At 40.1% G+C, this 26,852-nt stretch overlaps 2 protein-coding genes across 4 annotated transcripts; one reads left to right on the forward strand and one right to left on the reverse strand.

The window, feature by feature from the left end:
* Positions 1–3,108: 3,108 nt before the first annotated feature.
* Positions 3,109–26,849, forward strand: nusap1 (nucleolar and spindle associated protein 1). 3 transcript variants are annotated; one of them, XM_086158750.1, is made up of 13 exons: positions 3,109–3,664; positions 5,883–5,998; positions 19,730–19,805; positions 19,932–19,997; positions 20,081–20,266; positions 22,598–22,718; positions 23,629–23,715; positions 23,809–23,921; positions 24,127–24,296; positions 24,678–24,835; positions 26,087–26,194; positions 26,269–26,374; positions 26,467–26,849. In XM_086158750.1, the coding sequence occupies exons 3-13, from the start codon at positions 19,731–19,733 to the stop codon at positions 26,552–26,554; spliced, it is 1,278 nt and encodes a 425-aa protein (XP_086014876.1). In that variant the 5' UTR covers positions 3,109–3,664; positions 5,883–5,998; position 19,730; the 3' UTR covers positions 26,555–26,849. The 3 variants fall into 3 exon arrangements, with proteins under 3 accessions (XP_086014876.1, XP_086014858.1, XP_086014867.1); XM_086158732.1 differs by having other exon boundaries at positions 3,111–3,664; positions 22,598–22,766; XM_086158741.1 differs by lacking the exons at positions 3,109–3,664; positions 5,883–5,998 and having other exon boundaries at positions 19,258–19,805; positions 22,598–22,766.
* Positions 12,865–19,371, reverse strand: oip5 (opa interacting protein 5). The gene is made up of 5 exons (XM_086158784.1): positions 19,227–19,371; positions 18,584–18,650; positions 16,740–16,862; positions 16,013–16,091; positions 12,865–14,768 (listed from the first exon to the last, which is right to left on the reverse strand). Exons 1-5 carry the CDS (start codon positions 19,369–19,371, stop codon positions 14,382–14,384), a joined length of 801 nt encoding a protein of 266 aa, XP_086014910.1. The 3' UTR covers positions 12,865–14,381.
* Positions 26,850–26,852: the final 3 nt, after the last annotated feature.

Here is a 26,852-nt window from a genome sequence, read left to right on the forward strand (position 1 = left end):
GTGATGAAGACATGATGGGCAGGTTTAGTATCCAGGATAGGAACCCAGAGGGACAGATTCTGCTGGCGTTTGCAAAACTCATGATGACGCCGGTGTTGGAGCAGTGTCTTCTCAGATGGGGACTGAAGATGTTTTCTTGGTAGTCCAAACCACTTCCTCACCTGAGCCTGTGGTGCTGTTGATCAGCTTGAGGCCGATGATGTGATCCTGAGTTGTGCCGCCTCATCAGTCTTTTAGATTCCACCGGCCCAAACTTCTGATGGGCTTTTCCAGGATTGTTGAAACTTCTCATTGGCACGCTGGCTCTTGACAAAGCTAAGTACAATTTCCGTTTTGTGCCCATCGGATGTTTCCCTGGAGTTTGTCCAATTTTTCCTTCCGGCAGCTGATCTGATGGAATTGGTGGATGGTTGAGTAGCTCTTTGGGAATCAGGATCCTTCCTGCCCTTCCACATACTTTAGGTATGATACCTTTTTTCCAAGACTGTAGACTCAAGATTTTTAATTGTCATCATGCAAGGTTCTTCTTCTCCTCCTCCTTCTTTTGGCTTTTCCCTTCAGGTGTCGCCACAGCGAGTCCACTTTCTCCATCTAACCCTATTCTCTGGATCCTCCTCTCTCACACCAACTATCTTCATATCTTCTCTCACGACGTCCATAAATCTTCTCTTTGGTCTTCCTCCAGACCTCCTGCCTGGCAGCTCCAATTCCAGCATCCGTCTACCAATGTATTCTCTCTCCCTCCTCTGTCCATGACCCAACCATCTCAGTCTGGCTTCTCTGACCTTCTCTGTTCACCAGCTCTGTTTCCACGCTGGTGAATCATCACCTGCTCCTGCTCTCGCAGACTTGCGGGGGATCTTTTCATACCGATGGGCGAGTGAATAAGAGTGATTGTGAGTGGCTCCTGCTATCATGGCTAGCTTGACCTAGCTTTTTGGGGTCTGTTCCCTCCTGTCAGCCATGTCATCAGGCTGTCAGCAAGCGTTTCCCAGGTTGTCAGCTGCCCTTTCACAGCAGTCATCGTCCCAAAGTTCCAAACGCCTGCTGGGACGAGGACAGACAGCCTGGTTTAATCTGATTAAAATAAAATGCAAACTGACGCTTTCAATGTAGATTTCAAACTAAATGAGGAAAGTCATGGAGGGAATGAACGCTATTTAATTTAATAGTCAACCAAAACATGAATCCGTGCACTGCAGTATGATGGTAAGTCAGCACCTGCAAAGTTCAATTTATATATGGTGTGCACTGAGCAAAGTTCAACTGGACAGTGATATCTATAATGAAAGGATACTATATGACTAAGATACGGTAGTTTTACCCGAAAAGATTCAAAGGTCGAATGTGGGATTCGAGGAAATGCTTTTATTTGCACACATTAACAGTATGAGGGTGTGTTTTTAATGCTTAAGGGCATAAAAGCAAATACTTGGTTGGCCAGGTGCAAGTTGGAAACTACAGCCCCGTTTCCCCTCCTGCACTTTCTATGGACGCTTTCACACCGTAGGAACCCGTTGCAGTTCCTACAACCGGTCAGTGCTCGGCTGTTGGGACTTGAGAAAAAAATGGACAGAACCAGCAAAATATGACAGATGAAGAGGTTTCCAGGGCTGGAAGCGCAACATTAACATTTCAGCCAAAGTTAGTACGGAGTGAGCTCATGGCAGGGTTTTTAATGTGGCAAAACAGCGCAGGGAGAAAATAAAAAAGATGATAAAACTTAGCTCACAGTGTTGTCCCCTCTTGTTTTCTTCACAGATATTTGTTTTGACTGTGGTTCCCCTGGCGGAGGGTGGTTCCTGGGACTAAATTTGAGCTGCACAGTTCTTCTGACTGCAGCTTATTACTCAAGTGCACATCTTTTAAATGAGGAAATCCTTTCAGGGAACAATGTGCTCCATCGGGGTCAATCAGTTGTTAAAACAACACAGGACTCAAGTAGTTGTTTCGTCTCTTTGCTGCTTTTAACAGGACTGGCCAACAACTCACCTTCCTCAGTTTCTCAGAGCCAATCATTCCTTGATTTGCATCCTGCTTCAATGGGATCTTGAGCAGTTCTTGGAAAAGAAATACTGGCCACGCTGCACAAGTTATCCCAAGGGGTACCTCAGGGGTCAATGGTCGGCTCCTTTCTGTTTTCACCACTTCTCGTGGTGCAGTTAGCTTTCTCTCGTGCTGCCTAATATTGTTGCTTTACTGACATTACCATGCTTTCCCCATTGTTTTATGTGCATTTTATATTTCTGTATCCTTACCTGTGTAATGATAATCAAGTTGAATCTAATCTAGTGTGTGTGTGTGTGTGTGTGTGTGTGTGTTTGTGTGTTTGTGCGTGTTAATGTTTGTGTTTGTTCATATTTATGTGTGTGTGTAAATGTTTATGTTTGTGTCTGTGTGTGTTTGTATTTGTTTGTGTGTGCGTCTGTGTGTTTGTTTTTATGTGCATTTTGTAACTCTGTATCCTTACATGTGGAATGACAATCAAGTTAAATCTAATCTAGTGTGTGTATGTGTGTGTTAATGTTTGTGTTTTGTGTGTGTTTTGTGCATTAATGTTTGTGTTTGTTCATATTTATGTGAGTGTGTTTGTGTAAATGTTTATGTTTGTTTCTGTGTGTGTTTGTATTTGTTTTTATGTGCATATTGTAACTCTGTATCCTAAGATGTGTAATGACAATCAAGTTGAATCTAATCTATTGTGTGTGTGTGTGTGTGTGTGTATGCAAGTTTCCATCATTACTGCAGAGTGAAGTGCACAAGTTTGTGCTCACAATGACAATTTGTAAAAATATTCAAAGACGCCCGCTACCAAGAATAAGAACAACTTTATTCAACCGGAGGAAATCGTTGTGCCAGAGCTAGAAGAAAAATATAACAATAATAAATAATAGTAGAAAATTGTATAAACAGTAAAAAATAAGAGAAAAGGCAGAATACGAAATAAAAATAAACTATAAAGTGTCTTTACTCTTCACACGATCACTACCCAGCAACAACCCCACACCGCACTTCCGCTCTCTATTAAGGTTTCAAAATAAGAGCTCAACCTTGATCATAACAGGAAAAAGTCCAGAAAGATAGGTTACAATTGAATACAAGTTCAGTCATATTTTCTTATTTTTTCTTACTCTCTTAGGAGTAAGATTCCGAAACACGAACGCATGTTTTGTGAAACATTTTTTTTAACGTAAAAGTATTTGTGAACAGAGACGAGGCACTTCCGGGGCGGGACTTCACTTTGATTGACAGGTCCCTCGTTCAATCCTCGTGTACTTCCGCTAGCTCGTAGTAGCAGAACGAAAATGGCGTAAGGTGTTCAAGAAAGGGGGGACGGACGGACGGACGGACGGGAGGGAGGACGGGAAGGAGGACGGGGTTTTTCCTCTCCTTCTCCCCTCTTCGCCGGCGTGCGGACGGGAAGACGTGATCCGCTACGCTCCGAGCTGGGCTTTTCCTCAACCCGTTTGGTCCCTACGCAGAAAGTGGACGGAGCCGAGTCGGCTAACCTAAATGTGTGAGGGAAGAAGAAGGAAAAAGAAGAAGAAGAAGAAAGAGGAGAAGAAAGAGAAGAAATCTTGGCTTTTGTTTACCATCGTGTTGAGCTGCAGCTCGAATCACTGTGGAAATGTCTCCGCATCTTCTCCAACTAACGCTTGCCAAGGTCAGTGTTTATCTGTTTTCTGCCAAACAACAAACCTCAGCTCATTAGCCCGCCTGTACTCTTCCCCCCCATTGTGTGTGTGTGTGTGTGTGTGTGTGTGTGTGTGTGTGTGTGTGTGTGTGTGTGTGTGTGTGTGTGTGTGTGTTTGTCTGTCTGTCTGTCTGTCTGTTTGTCTGTGTGTGTTTATGTTTGTGTCTGTGTGTGTATATGTATGCGTGTGTTTGTGTGTGTGTGTCTTTGTGTTAATGTTTATATTTGTTCATGTTTATGTGTCTGCGTTTATGCGTCTGTTTCTATATGTGTGTGTGTGTGTGTGTGTGTATATGTATGCGTCTGTTTGTGTGTGTGTGTGTTTATGTTTGAATTCGTTCATGTTTATATGTGTGTGTGTTTGTGTAAATGTTTATGTTTGTGTCTGTTTGTGTGTGTGTATGTGTGTTGTTTGTGTTTGTCTGTGTGTGTTTATGTTTGTGTCTGTGTGTGTATATGTATGTGTTTGTTTGTGTGTGTGTGTTTGTGTTTGTTTGTCTGTGTGTGTTTATGTTTGTGTCTGTGTGTGTATATGTATGCGTTTGTTTGTGTGTGTGTGTGTTTGTTTGTGTTTGTGTTTGTTTGTGTGTGTTTATGTTTGTGTCTGTGTGTGTATATGTATGCATCTGTTTGTGTGTGTGTGTGTTATATTTTGTATTCGTTCATGTTTATATTTGTGTGTGTTTGTGTAAATGTTTATGTTTGTGTCTGTGTGTGTGTGCTTATATTTGCGTTTGTTTATGTCTGTGTGTGTATATGTATGCGTTTGTGTGTGTGTGTGTGTGTGTGTTAATGTTTGTATTTGGTCATGTTTATGTGTGTGTGTTTGTGTGTGTGTGTCTGTTTGTGTGTGTATATGTATGCGTTTGTGTGTGTGTGTGTTAATGTTTGTCTTTGTTCATGTTTATACGTGTGTGTGTTTGTGTAAATGTTTATGTTTGTGTGTGTTTGTTTTTATGTGCATTTTGTAACTCTGTATCCTTACATGTGTAATGACAATCAAGTTGAATCTAATCTAGTGTGTGTGTGTGTGTGTGTGTGTGTGTGTGTGTGTGTGTGTGTGTGTGTGTGTGTGTGTGTGTGTGTGTGTGTGAGGGGGAAGCCACAACAGTGCTCTTGCTGTTTGTAGCTTCTGTCTTAGCAAGTAAACATTATAACTTACAACTTTGAGAATTCAGACTATTTGATTTTTTATAATGTTTTGCCATTTATCCACATCCTGAGGAAGCAGCGCTGAGCTGTCATAACGACCTGGGAGTTTCACATTAATTAGTGTTTATAAAGCAGGCGTGGGATCCGGATACATGAGATGGAAAGATCAGAGATTCAATTAGTTTTAGAAGTGATCGATCCCTGGAGATACAATCAGATTTACAAACGGTGGTGAGATGATCTACAAACAACAACAATGACCTAAAGACAGGAGGCAGAGCTGGAGGTCGGAGAGATGAAGATGTCGAGGTTCTCTTTAGGAGTGACCTGGATGGAGAAGATCAGGAATGAGTCCGTCAGAGGGACGACACATGGTAGATGTTCTGGAGAGAAGCTCAGATATGGTTGGGTCATGGACGGAGGAGGGAGAGTCAATATATTGGTAGACGGATGCTGGAATTGTGGAAGAGAAGATATATAGACGTAGTGAGAGAGGATATGAAGGTAGTTGGTGTGAGAGAGGAGGATCCAGAGAATAGGGTTAGATTTATTTTTTTTATTTTTATTTTTTTCACACTCAGCGAAAGATGTTGTAGGTTTCAAGTGCAACACTTTGTGCACAAAAAAATGTGTTGAATTGGCTTCTTTCCTATCCAAGTCGCTTAGAGATGTCGTTATATCAGAGATTTCCTACAGGATGCAAGGTGATATCTGTAATAACCACTTATGCCACTTAAATACCTACCAGAAAGATGCCAGGCAGGTGTTACATTTCATTCAGACAAACCTCGGGCTTAAAACTTAAAACGTCAACAGATATAGTCATTAAAATGTCAGCGAAACAGCAAACAAAAGCGGTGACCAACATTCCAATCGAAATTAAACTATTGGATAAAATCCATTTCCCAGCATTAATTGTATTGTGTAAAATTCAAAGAAGTATCTGTATCAGAGACAGGCCGGTGTCCGGCTACGAAATTTAGAAAACCATATGTGCGTATATAAAAGAAACTGATGTTTTGTTTTTTCATTCCAGGGTGTGTTTTCCAGTTGCCGCGGTCAGGAAAGCAGTTGAGGCAGGCTGGAGGGGGCGTCTCTTCTCAGAGCCGTCCCTGCACAGCGGACGGATCGGCGCCGCCGGCGTCAGTGAAGGTAAACAATGAAAAGTCATCGGGAGGATGACCTTTCCTGGGCTCCCGGGACCGACTTTCCCTCCGTCCTGCTGTCGCCGGGACGCTGGCCTTCTACTCCGACCGCAGTCCACCGCCCCCGCCCATTTCCACTTCCTGTCCTGCTGTGCGTCCGCGGCCTGACCGTCAGCGAAGGCATCCGCCAGGATTTTGGGCCGGTCCGACTCTCGGCGCGCACCGACCGCATTTGCATGTAGCGCTTAGCGCTCAGCTTCTCGGCCCGTAAACGTGCAGGAGTTCATTCGGTTTCTGCACCGGCCAATTGTGGCTGCAAAATCTCCATAATGTGGTGAATTTTTTTCTCTCCCCCCCCCCCTCTAGTCAGAGAGGTCTGAGATTTTAATCAGGCTTTGTGTCAGAACATGAAGAAATGATACTTTGACAAGGAAATATTTTCAATTTGTCTGGGAAGGAAATGAAGACACAATTTCCTGTAGCCACTATCGAGCCTGTGATTGAATTCGTCATCATAGGGTCTGTTTTTTTTTTTTTTTTATTTTATTTTCCTGTCCGCGCTACCTCATTATCATAACCAGTCGAGTGAAAGGGAATGCGTTCAGTACAAGTAGCCTAACGGTTGTCACGCGCCGCAGCAGTTTAGACGTGTTTAATTTAATCCTCCCAGTTTAAGGGGTTCGCTACTGGAGTCTTTGCTAGGAGACGGAAAAACAAAGCAGCCGAAAAAGGGAAAATAAATGCACACCATGCAAGAATGCGGTTATTTACGGCCCAGAAAAGCCCTGAGCATCTCAGACTGTGCCTCCTCTGCTCCTGCTCAAGGAAAGTCAAGTGATTGTATTTTTGAACGGTGCTCTCAATTGCTTTTCACCCCCACGCTCTTTTGCAGAGGCCACAAACTCGGCAATATTCCCCTAAATTGTTAACCCTTGGCAGTTTGCAAGCAAACAGATTTAGTGTTTCTCCCTTTCAAAGTGCTTTTTTTTTTCTCTCGCCACCATCTAGACTTGCAGAGCTCCCACATCTTCTGGTAAGACCTGGAAAATAGTTGGCCAAGTGGCCAGTCAGAGACAGTTGCAAAATTGTTAAGAAGCATTTGTTTAAATCATCAGCGGACTTGGATATTTAAAGAAGTGTCTGAATAGTGTAACAGAAAATTGGCATAATTACCGAAAATTAGTTTTAAGATGCTTCCTTTCAGGTAAAAATGACTAGAAAATTGGCAATAAATTACTTGAATTAAGAAATGGTGATGCATAATAAATAACATTTGAATAATTTCAAAAGGAGCAAAAAGTAACTTGAAAAAAATGTGGAAAATTGACTTGAAATGAGAAATAAAATATATGACATTCGTCTTTGAAAAAAGTATCAAGATGGTTAAAAGTAGTACATGACAAATACACATTCGTGAAAATGATCTGCACATCTTATGAAATAAAACAATACAGATTAATAGGAATCAGAAAAAAAAAAATAAAGTAATAAAACATGACTCAATATTTAGTTTCAAAAATAATTAGCACAAATCCACTGTCAGGGGTGAATAGGAATAGAGCATTTATCTGTTGGTTGTCCCAGATGGGTGTCTGCAAAAGGCCTGGCAAATTATTTTCAGGAAAGAGTGGGAACCTCCAGTAACTTTTCTTTTTTTTTCATTTGTATCATTATGTCATCCCTGTTTGTCTCTGCGTCGCATTTGCGTCCCATTTGTGTTTTTGTCCGTCAAAAGGCTCCCCATTATGCTCCTCCCTCCATCATCACTCGTGTTTGTTTTTTTACACCGCGTGAGACGTAAACAAGCACGACATGGCAGAACCGAACCGGGAGGCAGACATGAAAAAACAGGAGTGGATCTGGTTCATCCAAGAGATAAGCTCGATCTCGCACTCAAAGCTGCTCTCGCCTCGAATTTGTTCTCACCTAAGAGGAAGCCCCGGTCTCAATTACGTGATCTTTTCCTCCCACTTTTGCGGTTTGCGTGAGAAAAGAAAAGAAAAGAAGAAAAAAAAAACAAACTGCGACATCTTTTCCGGGATTTGTGCAATATTTGATCTTAACTGTCATGTTGTTGACCAAACTGTATATTGTATAAACAAGTGACAAGTTGTTTGAAAGCAACAAAATCACCAATGTCTTCCATTAAGATATGTATAGACTCATGTGCATTAGCTTATTTAGCGGGACTGTGGTGCCAACATAACGCCATGCATGACCAGTAGTGATGCTTGCTTCATGAAATATAGTTATATGATTTATAGGCTTAAGCCGGGAACCCAAAACTACGGCAACTGTTTCAGTGAGTTTGAATGCACACGTAGATCAGGATCAAATCATAGACAGAAGAAAAATTTCCTCATTTGAAAGATTGCCAAAGTAAATCCAGAACAGAAGCGATATTGCCGGCGGGTGTGAGTTTTAAAACAAGGGAATAAAATGAGAATCTAAACGCTCAGAACAAAAAAATTGTCAAGAAACTTCATTAAAAAGTCAAATAACAACCAGGAAATGTAGCAAGAAAATTCAGTTTTTATGTGTGACTATTTGCTAAAAAAAACAAAAACAAACAAAAAGCCGGATCATTTGCTAGATTATCTTTTTAAGACAACTGCAACATATTGCCTTGAAAGTCTACAGAAAATAACCTCAAAGTTAAAAAAAAAATAAACACATAGATATAGGATATGGGGGAAAAAACTTTTTGTTAAAATAGACTGAAATACAAAGAACCCTCAAAAAAGGAACAGAAAATGAACTCCCCCAAAGTGACCAAAAAAAAAATTAAAATCTAAATACTTCTCAGCCCCAAGTCTTAACAGAATTCTTTACCATTTTACCTAAGATTTGATAATAAATGCAGAAAATGTTCTGTTACCCCACCTTTTTAAATGAGCTCCAGGTGTAGTCTGGTTTTACTAAACAAGTAACAATAATATATGTTTATCGATGCATCAGTATTGAAAAAAAGAGGTTGCTTTTCTGCGAAATGCAAAAATATTCCCCCTTGAAAAAGATAAGTCTGGGATGTGAGATTGAAAGAGATATTTCAAAATAAAATAAAATAAAGATGTTATATCAGGAGCACTACTAACACTGATATACCTGATCGGGATCCAATGTAGACTTTCAGCTGTTCTCCCAATTCCATTGTATTGTACATAATACCTCATAGTTTTGGAATTTCCGAACGTTATATTCAAATCCATAAAATTGTATTGGATTTAGAGTTTTAGAAGCAATAAGTGACAATAATGCATGAGTTTAGTGCCAGGGTGTAACTGTTAAAACTGTAATCTCTAGTGGAAAGGCTCCCCTACCTATCCTTTATGCCTACATTAGCATAAATATCTATAATCACTATTTTTTTTTCTCGTTCGTATATTTCCTTCTATAAAGGTTTAGGGTATCCTCGGGGATAGAGGAACATTTAAGGAAAACTGTAGCACCTCGTTGACTTATTCGTGTAACTTCCCTGCCTTATATTCTTTCAGCACCCAAACTAACTACGTGAGAGATGCTTTATTGTACATACAATAATCACACTTACAAGTATTGTAGCATTTTTATCCCCTAACCCCCCCCTTCCCCATTGAAATACACACTCCAGTAACTCTGTGGCTGCAAAAGAGCGAACAAACCTGTTTTGAAAAGCACTTTCCGATGTACTGAATTGCACCGCCATCATCACCCCCCCCCCCTCCCCCCCCCCAAACCCCTTTCAGCACGGTGTTCTTTCGAGGGACGGCAACCGTCGTCGGGGAAGGGGGGGGGGGGGCGTTTTAGCGTCACGGTTTCTCAGCAAGTTCAGCAACATGAATATGTGGGTTTGAAAATATGCATGATTTTAAGCAGAAAACGATTTGTATTGCATGCAATAATCCAACTTTGTAATGTGAATGAGTGTAGTTAGGATGTTCCAATGTTCTGTGACCTGCCTGGGATGGTGGTTTGATATAATAACAAGCATGTTGAAGTAGCTTCGATCCACACGTGTGATTTTACGGACTTAAATGTTGCGTCCACCTGGAAGCTGGCAAACTGGATGTTTTTAAGTGGGCGGGAGCAGGACGGCAAAGTTACACTGTTTGGTTTTTACCCGTCTGACCTGCAGTGCTGGAGAAAGTACTCTGGAAACAATACCTTATAACCCCAAATATTTCTGTGTAAAAGTACTTGATTATAAGTTAGACAGGGCATTAGTATTACATAAAGGTATGTTGAACATCACCACGTAGAAATGCTTAATTCTTGCCAGTACGTATAAAAGTCCTTCATTAAAATCCTATTGATATAAGAAATTAAAAGCACAGATTTTGCTCTATAACTGGGAATGCAGCTAACCGTTTTACTTTATTCTAGTTGGAGTGTCACAGCGGGGTTTATTTTACTGGCAATGAAATATTTTTTTATGATGCTATTAATTTTTTTCGGAGTACTTCTGCTCACACTGCAGGCCACAGAATATGATGTAGAATATGAGTTACTGCAGGCGTGAATGCAGTCTCAAAAGTTTATTTTTTGTTGTTTTTTTTGTCGCCCTCCCGATCTAATGATACACAAGTCTACTGCACGAATGTGTAAACTTAGGTTTCAGAGGAAATTTTTAAATGAATTTTGCAACAGAACATCAGTTCAAAGCTAAATTTAAAAGCCAAAGGCGTTATTAAAATTGTTAAATCAAGTGATAGACACAGTTGATATTCTACTAAACTCAAACGTCTTCACAATAGGGTCAAAACATCTTTGTGCCTGGAATGTCACGCTGCCTTGCTGCCGTTTCGTCGGTCTGCTCGATTCCATGTGAACGCTTCACAAATGCTGTTCTTGATTGAACCCCCCTCTCTTATCTTGGGAATCTAAGTGTATCCGTTCCGCATCTATTCCTGTTATATAAGAAAAAAAAACCTGAATACTTAAAATGATGAACGACAACATTGTTGATCAACTTTTCCGGCGGTGGAGGACTGTGTAGAAACTATGCACTCCAGAGGGAGGAAGTGGGGCATGCTTATTCTGTGTGAGCCTCTTGTCTGGTTTTGTATTAACTGAAGAAAAAAAAAAATTAAAAACTAAAAACAAAAATCTGTATCAGAAACTCAGCAATAAAATGCAGCATGGTGCCAACTCAGAGCCTCGGAGTTTGTCTTTTTGAATGACCGGGTTTATGGCATGGTATCTGCAGTAGCAGATAGCATTGTATAATTTGGCAGTTATTAACTTGTACCTCTTAAATAGACAGTTATTAACCTTTATCTGAGTCTTAAGTGGTTCTTTCCCCCACTGGGCGTCTTGGTATCTCACTTACCAGAAACCTTTAGATTTCCAGGCAGCTTTTGTTCCCCATTAGTCCTTTATTTGGTAAAAGGTGCTTTAATAATAACACGAATAAATGTATTTATAGATCACTTTCCATCAAAGTGCTGCACAAAACGAAAGAAGAGTAGGACAAAAACAAAGGACACATTCAATTTCTTATACATACATACATACATGCATGCACACTCACATGCGTACATACTCACATACATACTCACATACATACACATGCAAACATACATACATAAAGGCGTATACAGATACATTTATACATACATACATACACATATATGCACACACATACATGCATATAAACACACATGTACATACAGATAAATGCACACATATACTGTATATATGCATATATATATATATATATATATATATATACACACACACAACCACATGCATGCATACGTACAAGCATATACATTCATACATATATATATATGTATGTACATACATACATACATGCATACATACAAACACATACATATATAAATACATACGCACACATCTATATACACCAACATTCATACATACACACACATGCATACATTCATACACACATATATATACATACAAACCTATGTGCATAGCAGGGAGTGACTTGCAGTCAGGAGAGGCAGCGGAGGCTGGGCCTCACTTGACATCATGGAAAGAAAAAAATGTAAAGTGAAAAAGTAAATTAAATGGTTATATTTATTTGGTGATTTGTACTTTTAAGTTATTTTCCACTCAACTTCACCATTTTTAGTTTTTTTTTTTTTTTTTGAATCGCTGAAAAAAAATATTCCCATTTACAGTTTAAATAGGAGGAAGAGACGTGCGGTGACACGGCAACCAGCTAAAAAAAACGCTTTTAATATATTCACTAATTTCCATAGTTTAGCTGATGTGTATTATGTTTTTCGTCAACAACTGTTGCGTGTTTCTTGTGCTGAGCGATCATAAAACGACTGAAGAGACACTAAGTGAGGCAGGCAGTGACGGTGCCTCATGGTAGGGGGCGCCACTGATCCCAGGGATCCTTCTTACTACTCGGCTACAGAATAATAGAATTAGCAATAGCAAGCTACAGTAAACAGTTAGCAAGTCAAGTGCAGCCATCCGGTTATTTTTTCCCGATCTCATGGGTCTGTGTAGCTCACAAACGCTGAGGGATGAATGTAAATCTCCTGGGCAGCTTCTCCACTTTTTGGCCCAGAAGGATCTCATTCAAACTGTTCCTGAGGTGACAAACTTGCTCCGGTCACCGTTCCGGCTACGACAGGCGGAACGCTAGTTCTTGGCACCGAAAAGACTCAAAACACAGTCATAACAGGACCGATCAAGAACTTTGCAATCATCAAATCGGCACATGATTAATTTAATAATTTTTATTTTTCTGAATGAAGTTGAGAAATTAGGCCAACCTTAACTGTTAACATTCTTAAAACCCATTTGAAAGAGCTCCCAAGTTGTCATTGAATGTTGTTCAATCAGTCATGTAAGGTCTGCAGTGATCTCCTTGAGTGACTCAGATAGTTTGGTGTGGATTTGCGCTGCAGTGATTGGAGAGCACTGGAGAGCCCTGCGTCAACGGCAGCCTCTGCTGTGGTGTCCAACCTCAATGTTGAATTAAGTTCCCGTTTCATCATCTTGGAGCCTGTGCTATATATAATTCTCATTATGACAAAAAAATATAACAAATGTGTTTTGAACATAAGTATCCCTGACTTGAAAATCCAATGTGACTGATTGAATAACTCAAACATACATACATATACATACATACACACATATATATACATGGATACATATATATATGTATCGTGTTGTATGTAGCATGCAAACATGCATACATACAAAAAACATACATAGCTACATATAGACAAACATACATCCACAGATTCATACATAAATTCATACGTGCACATATACATCCATACATTCATACGTACACATATACATACATTCATACAAACACGTATATGCATACATACAAAGATACATAAATACACACATTCATACATATATACACATACAAACCTACATACTTACATATACACACATACATACATAAATAGAACATACATATACACACACATACATACATATAAACATATTTGGACATACATGCATATACACATTCATAAAAACATATACATTCCTACATGCATACATACAAATATGTATGTTTTTATGTATGTATTCAAGATTCAAAGTGTTTCTTGTCATATGTAGTGTGAAAACCTGTTTCCCTGTACAATGAAATTCCTACGTATGTATGCAAGTACATATGAATGTGTGTGTATGTATGGATGTAGTATGTGTGTGTGCGTATGTATGGATGTACATATGTATGTATATGTATGTGTGTTGCGTCCGGTTAAAATGATTTTGTGTCTCCCTTTTTCCAGGATGGTTCTGTATTGTGGCACGATGAAAAGGAAAAGTGATCGACACAGAAAACAGTGGTGAACATTTCAAAAAGAGACTTTATTTTGAACAGTCCCCTTTTTGACATTCAGAGATGGGCTTTGCATATTGACTCTCCTGTGGGCAGGCAAACCCACTGCCTGCTCCTTCACAAATCTTAAAATAAAAAAATAAAAAATAGTAGGGCAAACACATGCTTAATCTGACCCACATGAAACTGTCAGGAAATGTCATCTAACTCTCCTGTGTATCGTACCTTAGGGCCTAGCCCAGATCACATTGCCGACAGTCCTGCAGAAAAGGGGATGTTTATTGTCCTATTTCCAAGGATATGATCCAAAAAAAAAAAAAAAGTCTTTTACTTCAGCCACTCTCAGATTGGGTTTGAACAAACATGTTTAATCATGAGGACAGACATTGAATGAGTAAAATGCTTCATGTCAACTGGATGGCAAAAATCAAAAAAAAAAACAACAAAAAGCCTAAAATTAGGCTGCAAACAACATTTCAAATCTCCAAACACTGATCGAAACAGCCGAAAGGAAAAACATGTCAGTATAACGGGGGTGCCGAACACGGCTCACTCAAACTTGAGCCTGGACTCCAGCTCTGGGTGTGCAACGGGGCTTGAACGGGGTTTGCCATTCATCTCAATGTAACGCGAGTTTCTTTCTGGCAGGAAGCCTAAACTTAACGGGACTGCATCTTTCACACATACCTGGAGCAGAGCTGGGTGACGCATACTGGGGCCCGGGAGATTTGGGCGTCGCAGACTTGCCTGCAGCAGATTTGGGTGTCGCAAACCGGCGTGCAGTAGATTTGGGTGTCGTAAACCGGCGTGCAGTAGATTTGGGTGTCGCCAACTTGCCTGAGGCAGATTTGGGTGTCGCAAACTGGCGTCCAGTAGACTTGGGTGTCATATTCTTGCCTGCAGCAGGTTTGGGTGTAGCAAGTTTGCAGCTCACAATGCCCAGTTTGGTAAAATCCTCTCTGATGCGTCTTACTTTCCCCTCCTGTGTTTCAATATCTCTCCTCATCTGGAATAGAAGAGAAAGAAGGTTGAGATTAAACTGTGGCCGTCATTGCTGATCAGTGTCTGGAAAGTGAAATCTCATTGTTCTCAGATTTGTTGTAACAAAAGTAGTCACTTGTAAATATACATAAGGAATCTTCTTTAAGCTAGTGATACTTTGGCGCCACCATTAGGGCCAACTCTCAAACCGCAAGTTACTTAGAATTCCCCAAACCTCCTCCAGGAACACCGTGCTGTTCATCTTTGATACTCCAAATACCAAACAGTTACACCTGGTTGGATGTGATATGGTGGGTTGTGTTTAGCACCAGAAAAACATTGTGCATTTTTCCGGTCCACAAAATGCCAATCAATGCATAGTATAGATTTTTGTTTGACCCCCATTAATGGTGAAATACAATTAAATCGAGCAGTTAACCAAAAAGCAATGAACTGCAAAATCTGCCCACAAAAATACAGGGGAAAAAAAAAAGTTTGATCAATAACAAGAAGATGTAGTTTTTCCCGAACATCTGAAAGAATGTCAGAAGTACTGAAATTTGAAATATCTACTAGTGATGCTGGGCCAAACTTTTCATTCAAATGAACTGCAGGCTTCATTTAAATAAAACATTTAAATAAAATCGGAATTGTACTACATCTCATTTTGCTGATGATATACTACTGTACAGGTACATCTCAAATAATTAGAGCATCATGAAAGAGTTGAGTGGTTTTGTCACCCCTTTGAGAAAGTGAAGCCAATGTATTCGATGAAATGTGTACTTTCATCTGAAAACAGGACTTTGGACCAAAGAGCAACAGTCCAATTCCTTTCTCCAAGGTACCCCCCAAATTTATGTATGGATTTTGCTTGTCAATCTTCTCAAGGCTTTTTCCTTTTGCTGGTGCAACTTTTCCAACCACACTTTTAAAAGCTCTGGAAACATTTGAAGGTGGTTTGAGTTAATTAGCTGTTTAGGGTATGACACTGTGACTTTCCAATGTTGAAATTTTTCACAAAAGTCTCATTTTCTGAGAGACTGAATTTTGTTTTTTCATTATCCATAAGCCATAATCATCAACATTTAAAGAAGTAAAGGCTTGTAATATTTTACTCTAAGTAATGAATTTAGATAATTAGGGTTTTCACTTTATGAAGAGAGCAACAAAAAATATTGAACTTTTTCATGATATTCAAACATTTTCGAGATGTGCCTGCATATTACAACGTAAAGGATTCCTCCCCATTTACATTTTACATCTCACCTGTGAAAGGGATTCTTTCAGCGAATCTGTTGTTATTTGGACATTGACCAACTCTACCATTGAACTGCCGAGGACGTAGCTGGAAACGAAAAGGGAAAAGGAACGTTCATAAAATGAATATGTTTTTCCTTTTCAAATGACACAATAATTAACAAGCACAGGGAGGTCCAGTTCCTTTATTATTACTTATTATCACCAAGTCTTGCCTCTGACTAGTTAGAATTGCGCCGTGAATGGAAGCCTTACGATAACGTCATCAACATGCTTCCCACCAGTCAAATTCTCATATCATATTATATTATGGATATGAACAAAAAAAACGATTAAAAGTACGTGATGAAGGCTCAGGGGAATACACACTGTTACAGCTACTATTTACTGCAATAAACAGATTAAGCCACCAAGATAAACATATGAGGCTTTGTACAAAATTGTTTTATAATGAGCATTCTCAGCTGATTACTCATACGGAACAACAAGACACAAAAATATGCCCCGTAACATTCCACAAACACGGTGAGTAGACCAGCCGCTGTGCTAAGCTAACTAGCACACGTGATCAGCTTCCTCTAGTACCCGGAAACTCTGTCTTTTTTGCTGAATGATCATCGGGAGGGTTGCTTAAAAAGTCATTGTGTGTTTTGGACTTTACCTCTGGCGTAAACAGCTTCCTAGCAGCTAATGTCTTTGTTTATCTCCCGCCCATTGGGAGGTCAGTGGGACTCACCAGTTCATGTGAGATTTGAAGAGGAGAAAGCCGGAGCGCAAGTGGTCCAAGTGCACGGGAGTCGACTGAATCACTCTGCCCACATCACTGCTGCAACCTCCGCATTTCAGGGAACTGCAGATGCTGAAGGTAGAGGAGTGGTTAAATAGATCCTGGCACAGTGCAGGTGTTGGTCCATACATTCACCTATCAGATGATGTACATCTTGATGTACACTCTTTCTGCAAGAATTCATCATGATCTGGATGACTGAGAACCTCCACAGACATCATTACATTTTTAATCATTTCTAGTTGTGACCAACAATATTGTTGCTTTCTTATTTAGACAGGTTGAGTCAGACAAAGTCATAAGGGTGAAATGGTTACTGTTGACAAGATGGCGTGTTCATCCCTAAACACATGCACATCTTCATGTGGAAAACATTACGTCCAGGGATTTGGTTGCTTTTTCTTGTTTTGTTTGAATCTCCAACCCTTGTGATTTGGTTTCATTATTTCCCTCCCTTCATTTTGGATAGAAGGCATCTGTAGCCAGTTCTCTTAATGGTTTCCATGGTGACACAGGTCTTATCTAGAAGAGACTCCTAAGCCCCCGAGTCACATTATCGATCCTTTTCCTCGGAGTGGTCTGATGTATTAATATTCTGACTTTTTCTACCCCGCACATCAAAAACTATAGACCTCCATGTTTTCATTTCGTCAATAGAAGGTGTACAAATGGAGCTGTGATTAGATTCTTGACAGAGGCAAGCGGAGAAGAAGAAAAGCAACTGCTCCACAGTCAGTGGCTGCAAACCCATGTGATGCAACGTGTCTGCAAATGGCCTTAGCAAACAGCCCTAAAAAATAAACCCCGTGCCTTCCTGAAATGTGTTCAGCCACATGTTCTCGTGAACTAAATCAGGAACTGTCTGGGAGGTTTACGGTCATACGGTTTGCAGCCAATGACTCCTCTTCATTGTCAGTCAATTGTTATACGGTCCCTACCCACTTTAAAAGCAAAACAATTAAAATATTTATTTCGGGAAGCTCCAAATGAGGCGTATCCCCAGAATCCCGAAAAGCACTTTGATTTAAAGCTTTTTCCTCAAGACAATAAAAGATAGCTTTCATAAAACCAAAAGGTCAAACGTGACAGGTCCCTTTCCTTGAAGGACAAAACAAACAAAAAAAGACACCTCCTTTACTGTAATCCAGCTAATTCTTGTTGACATGTTTTTGTGGCAACTGGACTTGAGTTTCTGCCCGTGAAGAGATGTCACCTCTCATCTGAGGGGCTTCTTCAGTTTGGATGGACCATGGGGAATTCTCCGTATAGAACTGCCAGGGCTGGTCTAAGTTGCAATGGCTACTTCCACAATTGAGAGAATTGTTTTGCAGAAACTTGGTTGAATGGGGAGGTTGTGTTAACATGTGTGTCATTTGGGGAACAAAGGTACAACTTCTGGGGACTTACCTGATTTCAAATGTGAATGGGAGAAAGCAGAACCCTCAGGCCGTCACCAGGGCCTGGTTTCAGCGGTGGATCTCTCCTGGTGGTTTGGAGGGTGCAGATAGTCCTGGTGTGTGACAGGTGATCTGTCTTGTATTCCACATATAACGCCATACTGGGATCGATCCCAAGACAGATCACTTATATACGGAAAACTCCCTACAGTCCATTCGAACTGATGGTGCCGCTCAGATGAGGAGAAAACTCTTCACAGGAGGAAACTCAACACCGCCTTTATTACCAATTCCTTTCTTTCTGATACCTGATGTCTCCCAAGGAAGTAACTCAGCTTCACTCTTGGGTGTGTGTGTGTGTGTCATTCCGGTCTATGACCTGACCGGTTTACTCACCAATCAATCAAGCTTCCTGCTACAGGCCTTTCCCAGTTGGAGTTGTGGACCACTTTACTGCTAACCTCTGAGGGAAAGTCAACAGTGTCAGCATTATTGGTCATTCGTGATAGTCTGAATTGTGTGGGCACTGTGGAGAGATAACATCTATCCTACTATTTCTTCTGTGATCAATATAGTATTATCTGATTCTTGGGACAGCATTCCCAAAGATATTGGAAAAGCATTATTGTTGTGATGGTGGGCATAAAATAACAAGAACAACAAATCCACAGTTATTTTATCCCTGACTAAAGTATGAATGGCAAATCGTTTTGGTAAAAAAAAAAGTCATGTAAATTCCATTTACTTTTAAAAAACAAACCAAAATGGTTAAACTTTACATGCACATTATATTTTTTTAAATTATATTTATTAATAAATTAATTAATAATTATTAATTTTTTTTTTTAAATATGTTGTCTGATGCATTGGCTACCGGTGTTTTTGGTTCAAACATAGTATGTCGCATTTTATATGCGATCAGGGTGTTGTTGTTTTTTCATCTTTTTCAGGGATTTCAGATGCTTTCAAATCTGATAAAATTCAAAGTATTTCTACTTTTTCCGTTTTTACAGGTTGTCTTTCGGTCGTTATTACTTACTGGCAAACTTGATGGCGTCCAGAGTCTGGACTTCCCCACTAATGCCATAAGAGTCTGCTAGCACGCTATTGCACTGTTTACAATGGAAAGTCGCGTGTCGCACATAGTCTTCTCCGACGACGACGGTTTCATCGTTGTTGCTCATTACTAAAACGCCGCAAATAAATTCAATTTTAAATCACGTTTAACGATTTGTAGTTTTCCTCCAGGGCGGACCGTCAAGCTAGAATAGTTCTAGCTAACCCGCGGCTTATTTCGAAATTCAGGGATGGGGGGGGAAACCATGTGTCATCGTGACGTCAGATAATGCTCCCTGATTGGCTAGAGGTGTGTCCTCTCGTACCCGCCGACCAATCAAAGATCTTCAAAACAAACGTCTTTTGTATTTTGAAATGAAGAGGGGTTGACCGTTAGAGCTTCTTCTGACCGGAGAAAACGCGAGTATTTTTTTTTTCTCAACACCATTTTTTTCATTCATAAAACGAATTCACATTTCATCTCAGCATGGACGTGGATTCTATGAAATATGCGGAATTACAAAGCCTCGCAAAGACGCTTGGACTAAAAGCGAATATGAAGGTATGGATTGACTTGACGGACTATCAAAAATACCCGGATTTGTCTTGCCAGCTTATATTATCATCTGAAAGCCAAATAAAAGTCACTTAAAAATGCTCTGATATGACATTTAGTGTCTTTCCATAGGCCGATAAACTGTTGAAAGCCATAAAGAAACTTTACGAAGAAGAAACCCAGGGAGTAAAGGAGCAAGTAAGTAAAGCAAATGTAAATATCCAGAAATATACTAGTGGAAACAAAACGGGCGTCATGTTAGCATCATGTTTAATGTCCAGCCGCAAGGAAGGGACGCCTGCGTTGCTTCCACCCAGGAGGATGAAAACGCGGATGAATGCAAAAGTGACCCTTCCGAGCCCACGAAATTCGTGAACACTCGCCGGGGGAGAGGAAACGGCATGAAAAGAAGGATCCCTGACAAGGAAACGGAGGCTGATGCCCCCGAATGTCCTGGTGTAGATGAGGTAAGTTAATGCACGTCATCCATGTACTGTACTAAAATAACACATGCACAACATAAGTACACACACGCAGATATTATCGGACTCTGGAATCGTATTGTGAATTTTTTTTTTAGAAAAATTGGCCAATGTTACTGTGCTAAAAGTTCAAGATGTCATATTGCATCGTTTATTTGAACAACACATTATTTTGCAGTGACCGCCATGCTACTATTTTGTTTTGATTCACTTAGATATTCCGAGTATCGGTACAGTAGGGCAAAAAAGTATTTAATCAGCCACCAATTGTGCAAGTTCTCCCACTTAAAAAGGTGATAGAGGCCTGTAATTTTCATCATAGGTACACTTCAACTAAGAGACAGAATGTGGAAAAAAAATCCAGAAAATAGCATTATCTGATTTTTAAAGAATTTATTTCCAAACGATGGTGGAAAATAAGTCGACCACCTACGAACACGCAAGATTTCTGGCTCTCACAGACCTGCGGCTTCCTTTGTAAGAGGTGCCTTAGTCTCCCACACGTTACCTGTTTGAACTGGTTATCAGAATAAAAGACACCTGTCCACAACCTCGAACCGTCACACTCCAAACTCCACTATGGCCAAGACCAAAGAGCTGTCAAAGAACACTAGAAACAAAACTGTAGACCTGCACCAGGCTGGGAAGACTAAATCTTATATAGGTAAGCAGCTTTGTGTGAAGAATTCAACTGTGGGAGCAATTAGTAGAAAATTGAAGATGTACAAGGCCACTGATAATCTCCCTCGATCCGCCAGCTCCACAAAAGATCTCACCCCGTGGGGTCAAAGTGATCACAAGAACGGTGAGCAAAAATTTCAGAACCACACGGGGGACCTAGTGAATGACCTGCAGAGAGCTAGGGCCAAAGTAACAAAGGCTACCATCAGTAACACACAACGCCGCCAGGGACTCAAATCCTGCAGTGCCAGACATGTACATGTCCAGTATGTGTACATGCTCGTCTGCAGTTTGCTTGAGAGCATTTGGATGATCAAGAAGAGGATTGGGAGAATGTCCCATGGTCAGACGAAACCAAAATGGAACTTTTTGGTAAAAATTCAACTTGTGTTTGGAGTAGAAGGAATGCTGAGTTGCATCCGAATAACAACATACCTACTGTGAAGTACAGCAGTGGAAACATCATGCGTTGGGGCTGTTTTTCTGCAAAGGGACCAGGACGACTGATCCATGGAAAGGAAAGAATGAACAGGGCCATGTATCGTGAGATTTTGAGTGAAAGCCTCCTTCCATCAGCAAGGGTGCTAAGATGAATGGTGGCTGGGTTTTTCAGCATGACAGTGATCTCAAACACACCGCCCGGGCAACGAAGGAGTGGCTTCGTAAGAAGCATTTCAAGGTCCTGGAGGGGCCTAGCCGGTCTCCAGATCTCAACCCCATAGAAAATCTTTGGAGGGAATTGAAAATCCGTGTTGCCCAGCGACAGCCCTGAAACCTCACCGACCTAGAGGAGATCTGCATGGAGGAGCGGGACAAAATACCAGCAACAGTGTGTGAAAACCTTGTGAAGATTTGAAGAAAAAGTTTGACCTCTGTCATTGCCAACAAAGGCTATATAAGAAAGTACTGGAATGAACTTTTGCTCTTGGCCAAATACTCATTGTCCATTGTTCTTTAAAAATCAGCCGATGTGATTTTCTGGATTTTTTTTTCTGTTCCTCATATTGAAGTGTACCTATGACGAAAATTACAGGCCTCCATCGCCTTTTTAAATGGGAGACCTTACAAAATTGGTGGCTGACTAAATACTTTTTTTACCCCACTGTTTATCGTGATGAATCACACATTAAATATGCTGTTCTGTTTTAATGCAGTGTGAAGGGGTTGCAACAAATAGACATAACAATTTTTTTTTTTTCTGCATTTACAGCTGATTATTGATCATACTCCTTATATGCTTTCACCCCTGGTGTCCAGCAGATATGTGAATTTGTCCATTCTTGATTATTTTAATCAATTTAGTAAATGTTCTTTACTTTTTTCGTTACCAGTACAAATTGTTTTCCAGATTATGGGAAATTGGTAATTTGTAATGCCTTTGTCAATCATGCAGCTCAAACTAATAAATCGGTCTGCAGTTACTGGAAAATGCCCAGAAAATGATCGTACTTAAAATCTTTTGGTTTTGGTATCTGATTGTTAAAGAAATATTTCAAAAGACAGAAGGATGTCATGTTAGAGATCAGATACATACTGTAAATATTAGCATATGTGATATTTTTCACTCATGTAACCCAAATCTAATGTCAGTTCTTTGTATTTTGGGGTCAAACTTTTTCTTGCCCCCCTCTGTAGGTTGATGGTAAAACATCTGTCTCTAATTCATCCTGTGGTCCAAAGAGAGCTAAGAAGACACGAGTCTCCTCGCCCAAGGATTCTGAGAACTCTGACAAAGTTCTTCTACCAGACAGCAGCGGTGAGCAGCAGCAGCAGCTGGTGACGAAGGGGGAAGAATCTGACAAGAGTGAGAACCGTCCTTAAACTGCCAATTGCTGTCATTTTTTTACATCACATACAAAACACAAATTAGATGGGTATTTATGCAACATATGAGGAGTGGTTTAATTCTTGCTATTTTCTAGTCTTTTTTTTGTTGTGTGTTTGTTTCTATTTTCCAAGCAACTGCCGACTGATCTTTTAGAGTTGTGCTGGTCTCTAAAGTTACTTTCTCACTAATTTTCCCCAAGATGCCCCACCCCATTTTTTTCTGTAACAAATGCGAGTGAATATCTGGGGAAAAAGCAATTGCCAAATTTATAAAATGTATTTAGACAGTGAATGGACTTTTAATTATAAAGAGCCTCCATCCATCAGCAATAATCAAACCACCTAACACTATTCCTCGAAGCTGCTCAGGAGCAGTTCAGGCTTACATCTTGATAAGAGACATTTTGGCAGTTTATGGTGAACATAAAATAGAATGATAGAATTAGCACCCTCCCTCTGCTTGTCAGCCTGTGTTGTCTCAAATTCATGATACAGTATCAGTTTGACAGTAGTTGATGCTCAGTAAATACATGTGTTTTCCAGTTAAACTCCAGTTAGAGTGAATTTAGCTGTAGATAATAACGTCTCATTGTAGATTCAAGATTTGAATTGTTAACTGTCATATGTACAGCTTGGAAACATGTCTTCTAGTACAGTGAAATTCTTCTTTTGTTGTCCACAGTGAAGCCTGATTGTAAGCAAAAAAAAATCATAAATAAGATTCATATTGTTGCAATGGGATGTAAACAGTGCAAAGAAAGGAGGCAATAGCTTAAACAGGCTTGCTTTCCCCTGGCACTATATGTAGATTATACATATATATTTTAATGTCTTTCCAGGCAATACAACAAAAGTGGCCAAAGCTGGTAGAATCCCCCGGTTCACGGGGCACAAAAAGAAGAAGTCTCTGAAGCCCATCACTCCCAGTAAGCTAAGATTGTCCCTCCCTCTGTGGGCTGAGTAATCTGAGTTGACCCCCCAACCAACCGTTGTATTTTTGAATATTGTTTCCCGTCCAGACTTCAAAAAACTTCATGAAGCTCATTTCAACAAAATGGAGTCAATTGACTCATATGTCCAGCGCAAGACCAAGAAAATGGAGTCCTACAAGAACTCTTTAAAAGAACCTAAGGTATGTTATGACATCTGAAAAATCTGTTTTCTTTTTTAATTAGAAAAATGACCTCTGGGTATCATGAATGTAATTTTTTTTTGTCAATTTCTTCCAACCATAACCAATAACTGAATACAGCATAAAACTGTATGTAAAACTGTACTTTATGTAAAAAGCTGATAAAGAACAATGAAGTCATGACGTGTGTGACCATATTCTGCAGAATGCAAAATCAGACCCGAACTCCATCTTCAGTCCATCTCTGGTGAAAGATAGGTCAACTGAAGACAGAAGGACGGTCACTGCTGGTAAAGTGGTGCAGAAGAAAGCAGCTGGGAAAGAAGACGCTCCATTCAGACCGTCTGTTCTTTCCACTCGAAGGATCACTGTTCAGTGAGTCACTCCGTCTACCCTCATTTGTACTGTTTCTCTCATTGAACTCTGTTCTGTGGCATTTTGGGAATTGTCCCGATTTGGGGGTTTATTTCTGGTGCATTCTAGACTTTCTGGATAACATGGACAGTTACAGGAAAAATACTCAATGTCCTGGATATCGTGTTTTTGGAGGGAAAAAAGGAAATAATTAGTCATAATTATAATAATTAGCAAATTAGCAAGATATCACTTTACAGTTGGAGACTGTAATATTCAGTGTCTAATATTGTTTGGATTATTTCGGATAAATCCTGGAAAACAACCTACACGCCAGAGAGGGAACTCCAGGGAAAGGCAGAGCTCTGCGTGGCTCACTGGAAAGGTGCTCTGTGTTTGCAGGTTCTCAGAGGCCACGCAGGACAATGAGTACAAGAAGTCGTTGGTGAAAACGCCGTCACGCATGTCCTTGGCTGTCACCTCACGAACCCCACAGAGGCTGAACACAAATGGCGAGAAGCCCAACAACACCAAGACTGTCTCCACAATAAAGACTCCAGGTATGTTCAGCTCAAGGTAGTAGTTCACGATGTTTGTTTGGGTTTGTTTTGTCTGTTAAACAGAATCATTGGTTTGCTGGTTCTCAGTCAGACTCGCTCTCAAAGAAACAAGTTTCTCCTCTCACAGTCACCATAGAATCCAAGCTCACTCTTCTGTAAGGTATTATCTTTATTATCTATTATCGTCCATGTCTGGGCTATAGAGGAAGTGAGTGAACAAACTTTTGCTCTTGGACTTATTAGTTTGGGCAGAACATACACCTAAACACGCATATGTTGTTTCTCTACATCAAATGAGTGAAAACCTTAGTTTCAGACAGGGTAATACAGTGTAACTACTTCAGTAACTGCCACAGGTATAACCAAGATTCCTTTAATGCTGCGGTGGTTGTTGTAAGAAATCGCTGACAAAATAGTAAGCAGGGACACAACTCAAGGGGGGGTGCAAAGATCAAGAAATATTATTTCAAGGTAACTCAAAATAACTTGAAAAATCTTTGGAAAATGCTTCTTCAAAATGAAACCACTTATTCAACAAGAGAACATATTCAGTTCAGTGTGTTTTATATCTGATGTGATATTCTGAAAATGAATTCAAATTAATTCCAATATGAGGTTTTGAAGCCCATAATTAATTCTAAATTCAAATTGATGTGGATTATTTATTGTGGATTACAGACTGTGGTTCATCATACTAAATCACGAGGGTAAAGGCTAAAATGTTATGGTTCTTTGAAGGGAAATGGAGCCATTAGTTTTATGATTGTGTCTGGAAGCTGGCCGTCCTCTCCTGTTTTTCACTCCACATAGATCAGCTGACTGCAGCCTCAGTTATCGTCAGTCAGCTGTGTGCTGTGGTTGGTCACTGATTTCCAGTGTTCTCCTGTCAGGATAATAAAGGCTACCCGTTCACTGCCAGACAGTTCAGAAATTTTTTTTAGCCATTTCTCCTCCAAGGTGTGTAAAGAGATCTGGATAACAATTTGAACCTGTCTTCTACTTGTCAAAAGCCTACCATGTTTCCCGGGTCATTCAACGGTTGTCCTGGTTACTGTTGTTGTTTATTTGGGGGTCAGATTTGCCCCTCCAGGGCTCCCACTACTGCAATGTGAGGAGCTCAGCTTCAGCCTGCCTCAGTTTTGCTTTCAGTCTCTTTACCCAAAGACTCTTTACTCCAGAATTGTGGAGAAAGAACGTGTGTGGCTAAGTTGGTTTTTTTTTGTTTTTTTTTTCCTCTTTTGTTTTTCAAAGGTCCTTTCATTTTTACTGGCACAAGTTCCACACCAGGCACACAGAAGAAGCCTATCTTTGACCTGAAAGCCAGTCTTGCTCGTCCCATCACCTACAAGCCGCACACAGGTAAAAACTCGTCCGAATCTCCTGCGATCACCAATGTGCTTGTCCTCCGATCAATAAACCAATCTTTATGTCAGGCAAGCTGAGGCCTTTCGGAGAGGCCAAAGAAAACATCCAGGGAGACAAGTCACTCATCTCAAACCCTCGTCAGAAAAATTACAAACAGCACCAAGTTCAGACAAGGTATAAAATAAATTGCAGAACTTATTCATGTTGTCTGATGGAAATAGGTTGTCAAATCTCTGGTCTCATGGATGTTTCTGTTTCCTCTTAAGGGAGGACAGGGCAGCCAAACGCAATAACGAACGGAAAGAGAAAAGAGAACGACAGCTGGGTGCAAGACGAGGCCTGGTGATGATGTAAATGTTTATGAACCTTTGTGCAACTTTAAATATTTTCCTTTAAATAGAACAGCTCATTTAGAACTTTATCTTTTTACTCTCTGACTTGAAACGGTATCTGTCCTTTTTGTACTATGGATTGAGTCATTTTATCTGTCTGTCATTTTAGCTTGTGAAATCCTGTCATTCTGCTGCACTGTAAACAAATGGCTCCTTATAGTTGATGTGGTTTGTTACTTTGTACCAAATCTAAAAAAGAAAAAAGTTATCTGCATTTGCCGCTTTTAAAAATTAAATGCTGGTATTTCAAAATGGAATGA

The sequence above is a fragment of the Fistularia commersonii genome, chromosome 1 (genome assembly GCF_037954325.1).
Source record: "Fistularia commersonii isolate RoL2024-O1a breed Wild chromosome 1, RoL_Fcom_v1.0, whole genome shotgun sequence".
Lineage (NCBI taxonomy): Eukaryota > Metazoa > Chordata > Actinopteri > Syngnathiformes > Fistulariidae > Fistularia > Fistularia commersonii.